This window comes from Neophocaena asiaeorientalis, unplaced genomic scaffold (genome assembly GCF_003031525.2).
Source record: "Neophocaena asiaeorientalis asiaeorientalis breed wild unplaced genomic scaffold, Neophocaena_asiaeorientalis_V1.1 scaffold362, whole genome shotgun sequence".
Classification (NCBI taxonomy): Eukaryota; Metazoa; Chordata; class Mammalia; order Artiodactyla; family Phocoenidae; genus Neophocaena; species Neophocaena asiaeorientalis.
The window spans coordinates 2,217,744-2,233,759 of record NW_020175700.1 but is presented as its reverse complement, the minus strand read 5'-3'; the positions used below and the strand labels follow the sequence as shown (position 1 = coordinate 2,233,759).

The window sequence follows — 16,016 nt, the reverse complement described above, 5'->3', positions numbered from 1 at the left end:
CCTCTCAGTTCCTTTATCTCCCAACCTCCAAAATGATCAACCACCACCACATGTCAAGCACTCCTACTGCCATACCTTAACTCTGCCATAAACAATAATCACATCACCTCCAAAATCTCAATTTCACGCATTCCACTTTGCCTTCTATGCAACTCTCCTATTTTGTATTATCTCTCCAGAAATTCTTTAACCTTCATCAAGCCCTCCAATCCATTTACCTCACCACTTTGTTACTATCTACATATTCTCATGCCCTTTCTTCTCTCTTTAGATTCCATGGTCCATCACTATTTTTCACTTCTACTCTTCTCTCATTAAGATACTTGCTTAGCACAGCCCCAACCAAGTATTGACCCCCCATACATTTACCCAATTATCCTTTTATCTTTATGCAAGTGGCTGACAATTACTGGAAATGTTAAGTGTGCGTGCACACTCACACCCACATCCCCCTTGTGTTTCTAAACTGATGACCATAAATCTCAACTAACACTTAACATTGCCTGACATTATAACTTGGCTTATTTGTCCCATTATCCCATTCTCCAGGTCAGATACTTCCTACCTTCTCTCCCTCAAATCAACTCTCCACTGATAACCTTGCCTCAAACCATTGAGAAAACAGAAATCAGCAGCAACTATCTCACTTCCCATCACCAAATCTATCAATTCAATTGTTTCATCTGTACTTTTCCACACTCTCCCTTCTCTGCTGTCATTATTGACATCTCTGTTCCTATTCCTTTCCATATGCTCTTCCCTCATCATGGTTTCCCTATCAAAGACCACAAGCTTAGAAACATGCTGTAGCATCTCCTTTGACTCCACGCTGCCCCTTCAGTTACCACCCCTTCTCTTCACCCCTCTTTCTGCTCTACTTCAGAGTAAAAATGTTTGAAAGAAACGTCTATAGTTGGTGGCTCTAACTTCTCATCACCTATCTCTCCTCAACCTTACTGCAATCAGACATCCAGTCCCCAGATTCCACTAAGACTTGTCAATATCATTACAGTGACCTTCAATTTATGTGATTAAAGTCAACAGTCATTTTTTTTCTTACCTTACTATACATCTCGTTTGACAAAGCTGACCATATTCTCACTCTTCAAACATTTTCTTTTCCAGTTGTTTATGACACAACACTGTCCTGGTGTTCCTCCTACTTCAGTGACTGCTTCCTCTCAGCTTTTAGAGCTATATCCTCTTCCTCTACTCAGCCTCTACCCACTGAAGTGCCTGTGAGCTTTAGACTTGGGCTCCCTTCTCTTCTTTACCCCCACAGTCCTTGCTAGGTAATTGCAGCCAGCCTCATGATTTTAAAAGCAACAAATATGCTCTTTCCACAGTCTTCTCCATTTCAGCAAATGGAATCGTCATCCATTCAAACAAAACCAAATAATATCTAAGAGTTATCCTTGATCCCTCTTATCACAATAATCTACCCTACCAATCCTTCAGCAAATTGTTTTAGCTCCACCTCTAAAACATATCCCAAATCTATCCACTTCTATCTACACCACTATATCGCCCTAGGTTAAGTTACATAATCTCTCATGTGTATTACTTATATAATCACCTTATTATTTTTTTACATCTTTATTGGATTATAATTGCTTTACAATGATGTGTTAGTTTCTGCTTTATAACAAAATGAATCAGCTATACATATACATATGTTCCCATATCTCCTCCCTCTTGCATCTCCCTCCCTCCCACCCTCCCTATCCCACCCACCCGGGTGGTCACAAAGCACCGAGCTGATCTCCCTGTGCTACGCTGCTGCTTCTTATTAGATTTCCTGCTTTACCTATTGTACCCCACAGTATATTTGCCACATACCTGACAGAGTGATATATGTGAAACATAAATCAAAATGTGTAAGTAGGAGTTTAGAGTTTTTCACTGCACTGAAAGTAAAAACCAAACTTATTAAGGAAACAGAATAAATGATCTGGCCTCAAACTATGTGACCTTATTTCTCATCACTCTCTCTTACACCCATCATGCTGCACTGGCGTCTGCGTGTGTACACATGTGCATGTGTTTTCCTTAACCAGAAGCTACTTTCCACCTTAGGAACTTTGCTATCTTCCCTCTCTGTGGAACACTTTCACACCATATCTTTCTAATGGTTCCTTCCCTCTCCTTTTAAAACTAAATCTCTCATCTTTATTTAATCTTTTAAACAAGTCCTTACAATATAAATACACAAATATATGACTTTATATGAATGCATCTATGGAATATTATGTGTTTTGCTTGCCTCCCTATTTCCCCTTGCACCAACATAAACCTCTTAACACACATTTTCAACTTAGTATTTTTCATTCCACACTTTTGTATAAGACCATATAATCATATACACATTTAGATGTATACACATACGAGAGATCTTGTTAGCATTTTACAAAACTGGGACTCTTGTCAGTTTTATTTTGTTTTACTCATTTAACTACACCTTGTGGATATGTCTCTAAGTCAAATGGTATAGTTCTAAGGTACTCTTTTGAATAATTTCATATAAATGTTACCACTCTTTTGCTAGGTGCAAAATAAAAATCTCGTTTCTGTAATATGAATTTTCCTAACTAGCAGTGATTAAACATCTCTTTTTTATATTTGTTGCCATTTGAGATTTGCTTGTTCTAAGCTGCCCATATTTTGATCATTTTCTTATTTTATAAATTGTTTATTACTTGTCTGAGAGCTCCTTGTACAGGTATATTAACCATGTTTTATACTTTTCCAAATTTCTCAATTATATATTACCTTTGTTTACATATCTGTCATTTAAAAGTTTTAAATTTTTATAAACTGATTGTATTACTGTTCTTCAAAATCTTGGCAGTTATTATACCACTGTAAGAATATAGTGAATATAAGAATACCACTATTAAAACATACTATTTTAAAACAACGAAATCAAAATCACTTATATTTTGAGATGCACCCAGATATACTTGCTGCATTAAAAATTTGAATTCATCAAAGGTGCAGTTAGAAAACGTTTTACCTTACTCCTAGTAACTGGAGAAAATGACAATCAGCAAAGGAAAGCATTTATTGCAAGAATAATTCCTACTCTAGTCAAAGGATTTCAAAATAAGTGAGATATGAACAAGACATGAGACAGGCAATACTGCTTCAGAATATCTAATAAGCATGCCTGAAGAAAATTCTCTAAAACAAAAACTTAAGTTCACTAACAGTAAAATTAGGACAAACCCTGTTGTCCTTTCCAAAAATACTTATACAAAATATTTCTCTGAAGTTATCTATTAGAAGGAGTTGAAGGATGGAGTTAGTGGAGGAGACCTAGCTTATAACAACCTCCTCTCCTCCATTCCTCCAGCTTACTCCAACTACAGTAAGACCAAAAAGAGTTTTTTCAGCAACTAGAAAGATTTGCACAAAATACACTTACGTTTCAACAGTGAAGCCAAAGACATAACAGTGAAAACTACAATCTTAATATTTTACTTTCAAGCTTCATAAATTAAATCTTATTTTATCTATAAGTGCTTAAGTCTATTTTTAAACACTCTGGTTTATAGCTAACAATTTATAACAATAGTAATATAAAATTAACTTTGTATTCTTATAAATTTGTCATCCTATTTTGAAATAATTTCAAACATACAGAGAAGTTTCAAAAAGTAGTACAAGGGAGGAGATATGGGGATACATGCATATGTAGAGCCGATTCACTTTGTTATAAAGCAGTAACTAACACACCATTGTAAAGCAAACTCTAATAAAGGTGTTTAAAAAAAATAGTACAAAACTTTCAAATATCCTTCTACCAAATTACCTGTTAACATTTTACCACATTTTCATTCTCTAAACACACATAAGTTTTTCTCCGAACCCTCTGGACTAAGCTGCAGGTTATAAGGTCCCTTTGCCTCTAAATACTGTCTTAAAAACAAGGACAAATATAATTATCAAAATAAAAAACCAACATGGAGATACAGCACTATTATCTAATATATAAACATTATTCAAATTTCTCAATTTTCCCACTAATTTCCTTCATAGGGGAAAAAAAAATGGTTTGCTTTTTTTTCTCCTTCTAGCACAGAATCCAATCCAGGATCATATGCTGCATTTAACTGCATCCTGTTTAATTTGAAACACTTTCTCAGTCTTCGTTTTTCAGGACCTTGGCACTTTTGCAGAATACAGGTCATTTACATTGTGGTATGTATCTCAATTTGGCTTTGTCTTGTTTCTTTCTGATTATATTCAGATTGTACATTTTGAACAGGAATAGTTTAGAAGCAATGTGTCCTCAATACATCCCATGAAAATCCACATATCTATTTACCCCCTAAATAGTATTGTTAGCTTGATTAAGGTAGTGTCTGCCAGTTTTTCCCCCCCAGCAAAGCTACTATTTCCCCCCTATAATTAGTAAGTATATTGTGAAGATCTCTATGAAAATATTCTGTTTTCTCATCAAACTTTAACAAACTGATTTTTGCATCCACTGATGAATACTGCCTGAAAAATTATTACCATGATGGCTGTCAAATGGGAATTTTCTAATTCCATTACATTTTCTATCTACATTTACTAACTGGCATTTTACTGTGAGAGTTTTCTTTTCCCTTCATTCATTCATTCATTTATGTCAGCAACAACTCATGGATTCTTATTTTATTCTATGGGTTATAATTCATTCATATCTTTACTCATTCTGATGTTCAAATTGTCTTTTATTTCAGCAGTGAGAGATCCTCTTTGTCGGCTTCCTGTGTCCATCTGACATGCTCCCAGTATTCTTTGAACTTCCTGGCACAGTCAAATGCTCCAGGCTCTTCCTGTTCTTTCCCTGCCCCAGTCCTAGAATCAGCCATTTCACCAGGAAGCTCTGATTCCTTTGGTAGAGAACTGTATTTAGAAACTAAGATATGGAGGCTAAGTTACTCGGGCGTCACTGTTTCTAGGCCCTCTCAACAGAGAGAACTAGGAAATATGTATATGTACACACATACACAAACACACTTCAATATCTGTTTCTATTTTTATCAAAATATATTAAAATCCATGGTACTTCCAATTCTAATTCTATGTCATAGGGTTTACCACAGGCTTCTCCCTTTCCATAGCTCTAACTCCCTTCTCTGACAGTAAGAAACCCAGCTCCCATTAACCACAATACACTTACTTATTTGCTCATTCTTAGATTACACTTTAAGTAGTTTTCAAATTGCTAAGCCACACTATGAAAAACAAACCTACCATCTAGAAACAAAAGACAGTTCTTTTATCGATACTCTGAAGGACTGGGTCAAGAGATAAATGCATACACAATTTTGGTAAGATATCGTCAAATACCGTCCCCTCAAATTGCTATACCAATCTGTATTCCCATCTGCAATGCACAGGACTGCCTACTTCTTCACAGCCTTACTATACTTTCATTAATAACAGTATTTAGGGCTATGAATTTTCTTCTGATTCCTACATTAAATATATTCCATAAATATGGATGTGTACTATTTTCTTATTTTTAGAAATTATGTTATTTTAGTTATATATTTCCCTTTTTACCCAGAAGTTGTTAGACTGGCATCAAACTTTTCAAAAAAGAAATTCTTATGTAGAATTAGCTTTCAAAAAAACCATTAAACAAAATTAATTTCTGGTTTTACTACATGGTAATCGGCATATGTTTGTAATATTCTCCTTTATTGAATTTACTGGTGTTTCTTTGGTTAGGTAATATATGATCAATTTTGGTGAATGCTCTTTGTACCCTCATATACTCTATTTTCTAAGTGTAGTGTTCAACATATCACTTAAAGTCAATTTTATTGATTATGCTGTTTAGATCTGGTTTACCATCAATTATTTTTTGTCCATTTGATCTATTTCATACTAAGACTACTATGTTTAAGTATCTTATTACTAGTTTGTCTCCATTTATGTTTCTTTGTATCTCTTTCAGTTTCTGCTTGATAAAGGTAGTATTTAGTATACCATTATTCCTAATTCTTACATCTTCAAGGTCAGCACTGAAAAGTATCTTTCTTTGCCCCATTTAATGCTTTTCTGTCTACAATCCTACATCATCTAATATCAGGATTATAACCTGTTTTCTCATTGTTTTCATTTGTCTGGTATACCTTTTCCCATACTTTTACTTTTAGTCTTTCTGATTATTCTATTTTAGGTGTGTCTCTTTTTGCCTATATTTGGAGCTTGTGAACTAAACTGGAAATGTTTTTTTTTTTTTTTTTTTTTTCTGTGGTACGCGGGCCTCTCACTGTCGTGGCCTCTCCCGCTGCGGAGCACAGGCTCCGGACGCGCAGGCTCAGTGGCCATGGCTCACGGGCCCAGCCACTCCGCGGCATGTGGGATCCTCCCAGACCGGGGCACGAACCCGTGTCCCCTGCATCGGCAGGCGGACTCCCAACCACTGCGCCACCAGGGAAGCCCTGTTTTTTCTTTTAATAAACAGTCTTATTCACATTTATTGATATGACTGATAATGCTTAGAGATTTCACTGTCATTTTAATACTTTAATAAATATTTAATGCTTATACATATTATGTATATTTCCTATTTTTTTCCCTCTCTCTAAATGAGGTGTTTTCTTTGCTCCTTTATTTTAAAAAAATTTAACAAAGATTAGCATTTTTGTTCTAGTGGTTACCTTTGTAGTTACAGCTTTTAAAAATGCCCTTGGTCTCCTGTTTTCATGTTTAATCTTTCACTATTTGATGTGTCAAATCTTAATGATATTCTTTAACTCCCACCTATTGCCTAAACGATAACCAGTGTGCTTATTCTACTTTCCTCTTTCCCTCTCCTTTCTTACCATGTCTCAGTTGCCTTATTTCTATTTTATCACAGTAAAGTAACATATAATAAATAATATATAACACATTATTCTTCTACCCCTGCCCCCACTGTTGCTTTAGGCTAAAATCTATAATTAAGTATATTAAATGTTGATCATGTATTTTTTTGTTTATTTCCTCAGACATCTCTCAGTTGTATGAAGCTTATCCTCTACTAGATTGTACACTAACAGCTCATAAGTACAGAATTCCCTGAGCTCTAGTATGTTTAAAACTTGCTTTTATAATCTTTGTATTTGAATACAGCTTGACTGCAAATGAAATCTTTGCTTCAGACTTTTTTCCCTGCATTTTTTGAAAATGCTGCTCTACTGTTGCCTTGTGCTTTATTATCTCGATTTTGCAAAATTCGATGCCAGTCTAATTCTCTGCACTTATAAATTTGTTGTTTTATACCTAGAAGCCCTGATTTTTTTTTTTATCTTAAAATCCAATAGTTTCAGTAAGACATGTATCAGAGTTGATCTCTGCAGGTCCACCTAATCCTTGGCATCTTACTTTCTCGCTTATTTATGAAAACTTTAATTATAGTTTAAATATTAGTCCTATGGTTTCATTTTTCTTCTTCAGGGACTGCAATTATACATAAGTTCGATCTTCTTTATCTATCTCCCTTTTCAACCACTTCTCTCAAACCCTTTGAAATTACTTATCTCATTTTCATTCATTTAGTTGTTTCCCTGCCTTCCTTCAATCACTATTAAGGTTTCATTTGAATCTATTATTCCTTGGCCACTTTGTAATTTAGTCTTTGTTTTGATATGACTTTATCTTTTTTTTTTCTGGAGTTCAATCACTTTCTGTTTCATCCATGCTTATAAAAAAAATCCACTTCCATTCTGAGTATTTCAAAATTCTGAATCATGATTTTTTTGTCTGTAACATTCCTAAATACTTGTTTAAGGAAATTTATTGCAGGTTGGAAAGTCATATAGCAGTTTTTTCCCACTTTTTCATTGTTGGGAGAACAATCTTATCACCCAAATAGTAGTAAATATCATTTTGTTTTCTTCTTTATAATAGTATATATAGGAGAATACTGCTTGCATCACTGTATTTCTATGGAAAGAACAAACAGTGGGGAGTGGTTTTAAATATTCTTAGTTCAAGATCACCTCTCCTTCTAAAGGAGTTAAGTATGGTCCCTATAATGGAAGGCTTTGGGGGGGGGGTACTGGCAGTGGGGAGAAGTGCTTTGTGCCCTTTGATAAATAAATATATATGTATATTTATATATATTTGCATATTCTTTTGTCTTGAAGGATATATACATCTATCCATTTGTATACATCCATATATTCATTTCCATTCAACTAGCATTCTCCAAAGAGTACCTCTGCCTTCCTTTTTACCCTCTTCTCCCTCAAATAGTTACCTTTTCAAGACTATATATAATACTTCCTTGAGCACTACATACATTTAAGTTCTTTCTTTACCTGTGGTCTCTTCTGACCTACAAATAGTATTTTTCAGAATTTTTGGACTTAGGGTAGAATTCCTCTTTTTGGTAGTGATTTCAAATCAATCTTAAGATAGCTACAAGGTTTCCTCTTCTCCTTTCCCACATACTTTTTCCTGATGTATGCTTGCTCACCTCAAAGACTTACAGTAGAAGTTCAAGAAACAGTACACTGTGACTTGGTAATAATTTTCTACTTGGAGGTAATGTAAAATTTAGATATGCTTTGTCTTCTAGTTGTGCCAAGATTGTAGGTTTTATTTGTTCTTGTTTTTCTGTATCTATTTTTGAAGAAATTATGTTGGAAGAGTCAGGATTAATGCAGCCACCATTCCTTTAATTACTAAGAATTCCTCCTATAAATTTGAATCTTTGTTTTGCAACAGGCTTAAAAATTTTTTTACTTGAAACAAATTAAACATTTAATTTCATTTTATTTTAAATATTATGAAATTTTAAAAATATCAGTATTAATAAAGCTATTTCAGTATCAGGCAAAATAAACATAAATTTTATTTTTATTAAAAAAAATTTTTAAATGTTTATTTATTTGGCTGCATCGGGTCTTAGTTGTGGCACGCAGGCTCTCTAGTTGTAGCATGCATGCTCTAGAGCGTGCAGGCTTAGTTGCCCCGCAGCAGGTGGGATCTTAGTTCCCCGACCAGGGATCAAACCCACGTGCCCTGCATTAGAAGGCAGATTCTTAACCACTGGACCACCAGGGAAGTCCCATAAATTTTATTTTTAAATTGTTGTTTTACTCCAGTACTGTAATAACTATAAAGAAAAAGAATAGGACTAAAGGGCTAGACTACAAAATTCAGTGCCTCTGTAAACTGAGACACATTTGGTTTTAACCTAACCAGCTTTCCTGATTTTGGGTAAAATCTGGGACTAATATAATTCTCTGAATTCAAGAAGGTTGAACTGTATCATCTCTAAAAGACCTTCTATGTTTTAAATCCCAAGTACCTGTAAAGATTTTCACATCATATATATTTAGACATACTTTATTTCATTGTTGAATTTAAAAGTCCAGGAGAGACTTTGAGTTTCTGCTCCAGCACTTAACACTCATGGAAGTCACCACTTTGTCCTAACAACAAGTAAAAAGCTGAACAAACTGAAAAATCAACAACTCTTCTTAGATCCCTCAGAGAGTTGAGGTCCCAGGGCAACTTCTACCTCCCAAACTAGAGACAGACAGGCAGATACTACAAATCATAAATTACCAGAGCCATGAGCTCCAGAGGAACCAGTACAGGGGTAGGAAAATCTTAACTGTAATTGATAAGTTGCTGGAGGATCACTGTGGACAAGTATAAAACTTAAGAACTCTAGGGGGACCCAGTCTTGGGAGGGCATACCTACACTTTGTGAGTTTTACCTCCAGGACCTCTATTTAACAGGTTCTCACAGTAAATTGAAATAATCAACTAAGATGGTATAAACCAGTCCAAATATATATACAAAGGATGACAAAGAATAAGATCCACGTAAAATGGAGAGTCAAGATATATTATCAGACTAGATAAAAAACAAAATCCAGCCATACACTATTTACAAAAGATATACCTAAAGCATAAAGACATAGGTTGAATGTAAATGTAGAGAACTAGACCTATCAAGAAAATACTAGCCAAAAGAAAGATGTAGCTATATTAATGTGAGATGGTAGATTTAAGACAGACATGCCTTCCTGAGGACAGAAAAAGTCAATATGTATTAAAAAATTCACCAAGAAGATATAACAATTCTAAATATGTATGAGCCTAATGAAATATTCCCCAAATATATAAAACAATATGTATTAAGCTAATAAAATATAGAGAGAAATTGACAAATCCATCATTGTGGTAAGTGCAATTACTGACAGGTCTCAATGAGCCAAAACCAAATACATAAAAAAAAACACAAAGAATACAGATAATGTGAACACAGAATAAGACTGAATAGACATATGTAGAATCCTGCATCCAACAATTAAAAGAATACACATTTATCTCAAGTCCACTTGGAACATTTACCAAAACTTGATCATGATTTAGGAAATTAAACAAGCCTTAACACATTTTAAAGTGTTCACAATCTATTGGTAAAGGCAATATAAACTACTATAAAACACTGTAATAAGTTCTATCATTAAAGTGTTTATAAAGTGTTTTGGTAAAGACTGAAAGATAGTATCTGAAACAGATTAAGTACATACAGAATTAATATCTAAAATATATAAAGAACTTTTAAGAAAAAAATCAACAATCCAGCAAAAAGTGGGCAAATCACAAAAACAGGTAACATTTCACCTTCATTAGACCAAAAAATATATTTTAAAAAATGAAAAAATAAAGTGAGAGAGAAAGGAAGGAGAAAGGCAAAGTGCATAGGTAAAAGAAATTTTCATAAATTACTGTAGTGTATCTGGTACAACCACTTTGGAGAGCAACTTGAATACCACACAGTAAAGCTATGACAGACATACTCAACCCAGCAACTCCTCTAGATATTTATCACCGAGACATGTCCACAGATGTAGCTTTAGCATCATTTCTAACATAACATACGCAGCAAAATTTCTAAAAAACTGGAAACAACCTAAATGTTCTTTGATAGAAGTACTGATAAATGAATTGAGGCATATTCTTTCCTACGAACTAGTTGTACTAAATGAATTACACAGACAACTCTCCAAAACACTACATTTAGTAAAAAAGCATGTGCAGATAATAATGCTATTATGTAAAATTTTTAAACCATGTTGAAACAATATTCAGTAATATGTGCTTAAGTAATAAAGAAAATACAAATTAAATCCATGATGGGGGTTACTTTGGGGAAGCAAAGAGGAATGAGACTAGGAAAAATTATAGAGGACAGTAAATTTTTTTCTTCTACAAGGGAAGATATCTGCAGCAAATATGTCAGAATTGACATACACTACTTCTGGATAATGAAAGTAACAGTGTTTGAGGTATTGTTTGTTCTCTGTATTCTGCCTTAAAATAATTTTTTAAACTCTATTTCATTTTTTATTTAAAGTATAAGAGGATGTCTGTCTCTAAGTAAAATGGAGTGACTGATGGAAGACCAAAGAACCCACTGAGATCAACTACAAAAAGAGTGAAATACACCAAATACCTGTTCTAAGACATGAGAAAGCTGCTGAAGCAAAAAGGACTGAAGATGCCAAAACTTTAGAGGGATGAAAGACTTCACTTCCACTTAGAAGCTTTTGATGAAACTGTGTGTTTGTCCTTCTTGGTCTAGTTCTTTTTAAAATGTAAACTTTGTACTAAAGCATAACATAAAGGGAAGCTCACAAATCCTGAGTGTGTGGCTCAGTGAATTTTCAAAGAAAAGAATATGGCCTTAAATCTAGTATACACCACCCCAGAAACACTCTTTTGTCCTGTCTCCAAGTCATTATCACCTTGTCCCAAGGAAGATCATTAACCTAACTTCTAGCATCATAGATTAATTATGCCTGTTGTTGAGTTTTTTTATGAAGAGCATGTGTTCTTTTCTGCTTTCTTGGTATGGTTTTTGCAATAAATTGCACTGGGTCAACTGAAAATCCATCTGAAAAATATCAAATTTTGACCCCTACACCTCAAACCACACACAAAAACAAATTCCAAATGAATAGCAGATCTAAAATCCAAAAGCCTATTTACAAGAGAATAAATATATACACTGTGTTCTAGTCACACAATGGAATATTATACATCAATGAAAATGTATAGAATACATCTCCATGCAACAACGATGAATTTCACAAACATAATGTTGCACAAAAGAACACGTCATGTTCCAATGACTTTAAGTGTGTTATTTAACTTACTAGCTCAAAAACTCTAGTAATTCAAAACTCTATTTGCTATTACCTCCTTCAGTAACTGCTCCCTGAACTACCCCACCATCAGAGGTTGGTGGTTTCTTCCATAAACACTTCTATTACCTAAGCTTACTTCTATTTGCAATACACTTAAATGTATTTAATGAGTTCCCAGTGCCTAGCAGTATCTCAGATAAAGTAGGTATTCAAATGTGGATGAAATAAATGACATCTCTTCTGCATGGGAACGATATTTTCTCTTTAATGCAAGAATAATGAAACTTTTAACTCAGAATCCACAAATTCCAAAATCAGTAAAATTAAGATACCCTTTTAGTTTATGACAAATTGTTCCTAATCTAACCTTAAACTACCTAACTACCTCTTTTTTATGTTTTCTGCACTTTTTTTTGCCAAAATCATCTGAGGAGAAATTCAGATACCCTTGTCCCATTTGGCAGCTTGGCAAGAAGCTGACTTAGCAGGTAAATTCAACACAGGAATAGGCTATTTCTAGTTGCTGAGATATAGTGGCAGGCCCCATTTTTTTAACCAGGTCATTTCCTTAACTTAAAAAGTTCCCATTACACAGTCACTTACATATTCCTAGTTGTCCTTTCCCTCTAAACATGTGGAGTCCTTTCCACTAGTAGTTCTAGTCTATCTATGCTCAATTTAAACATGACTCTGTATGGGATACCGAGAGCTGAAGGGATCTTAGGTGCTCCTCTGCTTGTACGTTATTCCCCAATAAATCCTATTTTACATTTATGCTGCACATGATCATGAAACAGGTCCCCATGCCCCCTCTACATGTCACAATCCTCAGACTTGTGGAGGGAAATTTACTTGCAATCTTGCTAGAATCATTCCTTTGGAATGATGGTATGATTATTTTATCAGTCTTCACTATTTTATCAACCTTCATAACGAATCATACTGTGTGAGCCTTAACACTTTAGCTAAGGAATCTTCATGAGCTGAAACAAGGGGACCTCTTCAGTTTGGTCTATCAGCAACCCTAACCACTTCCACTAACTTCTTTACCAGCTGCTCAGTTGAGTTTTGTCTCCAATTGCATCTGTATTACTGGATGAACTACTACTCAGACTTTACAGTACACATCTTTAGTGCTGTTCTATTCCTGGTAAGCTTCCAAAAACCAGCTGTTCTTGAAACTTCTGATATGCAACCTTTCTGGAGATAGTATCCCTCCCTTCTGCATACGCTTTCAATAGTAGTTCCTTTACAATAGTCTATGATATTATTTTTCCTTCCTTCCTTTAAATAACGGGATTGGCAAACTTTTTCTTAAAGGGCCAGGGAGTAAAGATTTTAGGTCTATGGGCCATACAGTCTCTGGGGCAACTACTCAACTCTGTGGTTTTAGTGTGAAAGCAGCCAAAGACAATATGTAAACAAATGGGCATGGCAATGTCCTAATAATGCTTTATTTATATATAAAAATAAAAAATAGGCAGCCAGCCCATGGAACATAGTTTGCCACCCCCTGCTTCAAACTCTTACAACTTCTGGGCTTCATATACCAGTATCATTATAACTATCCTGAATTTGTAAGGGTTTACTGACATTGTAGTGAAAATTAAGTTCAATAATATTTTATCAATTAAAGCTGAGATATATACATAAATGACTTAGAAATATTTATAATAGCTGTAAAAAAATTCTCATTATTTGTTGGTGAATCAGAAAATCTAACTGACCAGAACACATTCACTGATAACCACAGTTAACTTAGGTATTACCTAATTATGACAACAGAGGTGGTAATTTAAAATAATCATCAATATATGGAAAACTAACAAACATAATCAAGTGTACAGAAGACTAAATATATTATGATAAACCTACACAATGGATGGTAGTAGTGGAATTGCAGTGATTTTACTTTTCCTATTCTGCTTATTTATGTTTTCTATAATGAACAAAACTGATTTCTATAATAAGAAAAAAAGTTTCTTTAAAGCACATGATGAAAAGTCAAAAGCTTTTGATTGCTAAATGTTTTAATGTAGCCTGAAAATAAAAATATTTAGACTTCAAATCAATTTTTTTAAAAAAAATCAACCATTCTATCCTACACTCCTTTTTAAAAAAATTTACACCAATTAAATAGATAATTAAAAATTTCATTTACCTGTCGGTTCCTTTCATCCATTATGCGTGTGATTTGTATTTTCTTCCGCCCCATTTTCAGTCACCTTTCCTTCCTTATATTCCAAATATTTAATTCAAAAATTAATTTTCTTCAATACCCTAATGCATGGTACACAGCTTCTATTATTTCAGCTTCTAGTTCAAGGGCTACAGCTGAAATTTTCTATAAGATATAAAAGAAAACACAAATTAGAAAATTTAAGTTCTATAAGTTTGCAACTCATGAAAATGTTATTATACAAATTTCAAACCTGCCTTTATAGTGCATACAGACTCCATTATTAATTGAAATTTTTCATTACATAAAATTAGTAAACAAGTTGAAGCCTTGTTAATTTTACCCTTAAAATATCTCCTGAAACTTTTCATGCCTCTAGTTCTGGCTAAAAGAGTGCAATTATATATAACCTTTGAGTTTTTCCTCAATGAATATAATAACAGCAAAACAAGAGCAACACTTACTGAGATTTTTCTATGTGCCAGGCACTTTTCTAAGTACCTAATATGCCTTAACTCATTCAATCATAACTTCAATCTTCTGAGTTATAATTATCATCTCCATTTTATAAATAGGGATATTAAGGCAGAGAGCTGTTAAGTAATGTGCCCAAGGTCACTCAGCTAGTAAGAGGCAGAGCTTGTAATATGAACTCAGGGAGTCTCTAGAATTTCTACTCTCAAACATTACGGAATATCCTTAAAAGCTTTTGATAGCCTCCATGTCAAAGGATAAACTAATAATCTGGGTAGCCCCAATCTGCCTTTACAAATTCTTCTTGCAAACTGCCCTAGCCACTAGCAAAATTACTATTTGTCAATCCACAAAGACATTATATACTTTCATAATAATATGCACCTAAATGAAACACTATTCCTTTGGCCATTTAATTATCTCCTCCTTATCAGCCAAGATTCACTTTGAATGTTACCACCCTGATGAAGCCAAGACTAATATTCCCCTTGGTAGAATAAATCATACCACCTTATTTTGTGGGTACATCTGTATAAATTCCAAGATTATTTCCCTTTGAGACTGTGAATCTTTCAAAAACAATGATTTTTTATTCCATTTATCTCTACAGTAGAATGACTGGCAATGATATAACTTGTCATGCTCTGAATGACAGTTGTGTCAAAAACCCAGTACTTTCAAAATTTACATAATAAAATATTTACAGAGGGATGGGGGATGGGAGACAAATGTTATAACATAATAACAATTTCTCAAGGGAATTTTTTGAAGTATTTTTAATATTGTACATGTAACTCTATAAAAGTTCAACTGAACTATGCAAATCCAGTGTTTAAATAAATCTGGCTTTTGCTCAAAAGCAGTGAGTTTCCCATTCTTATCACAACCATCATTATCATCAGCACAGCATTTCTTACATATCTTCCCTTATCATTCTGTTATTTCTTTATTTATACAAATATTAATTGCTCAACTATTAACAACTGATAACCTATTCAGTGATCACCTACTTGCAAAACAGGTACTTCCAAACACTGAACTAGGTACATATGATAAAATGGTCAAGGAAAAAAGGCATAATTTCTGATCTCACAGTCCAGAGTCTAGTAGGGGAAAACAGACATTAGGCAAACCATCATATAATTGAGTTTGTACAAAAGTTCTTTTATCTGACCTAAATTCATGGTCAGGGCAGGCTTCACTGA

General features: G+C 34.0%; 1 protein-coding gene across 5 annotated transcripts in view; it reads right to left on the bottom strand.

Annotated features, from left to right (window-relative positions):
- Window positions 1–16,016, bottom strand: part of MEF2A (myocyte enhancer factor 2A) — a 168,991-nt gene that overhangs the window by 77,254 nt on the left and 75,721 nt on the right. For all 5 annotated transcript variants that reach the window (XM_024732044.1, XM_024732043.1, XM_024732045.1 and 2 more), the window contains one exon: window positions 14,320–14,502. In XM_024732044.1, coding sequence (XP_024587812.1) covers window positions 14,320–14,373 — 54 coding nt within the window. In that variant the 5' untranslated portion in view covers window positions 14,374–14,502. The remainder of the gene's footprint in view (window positions 1–14,319; window positions 14,503–16,016) is intronic.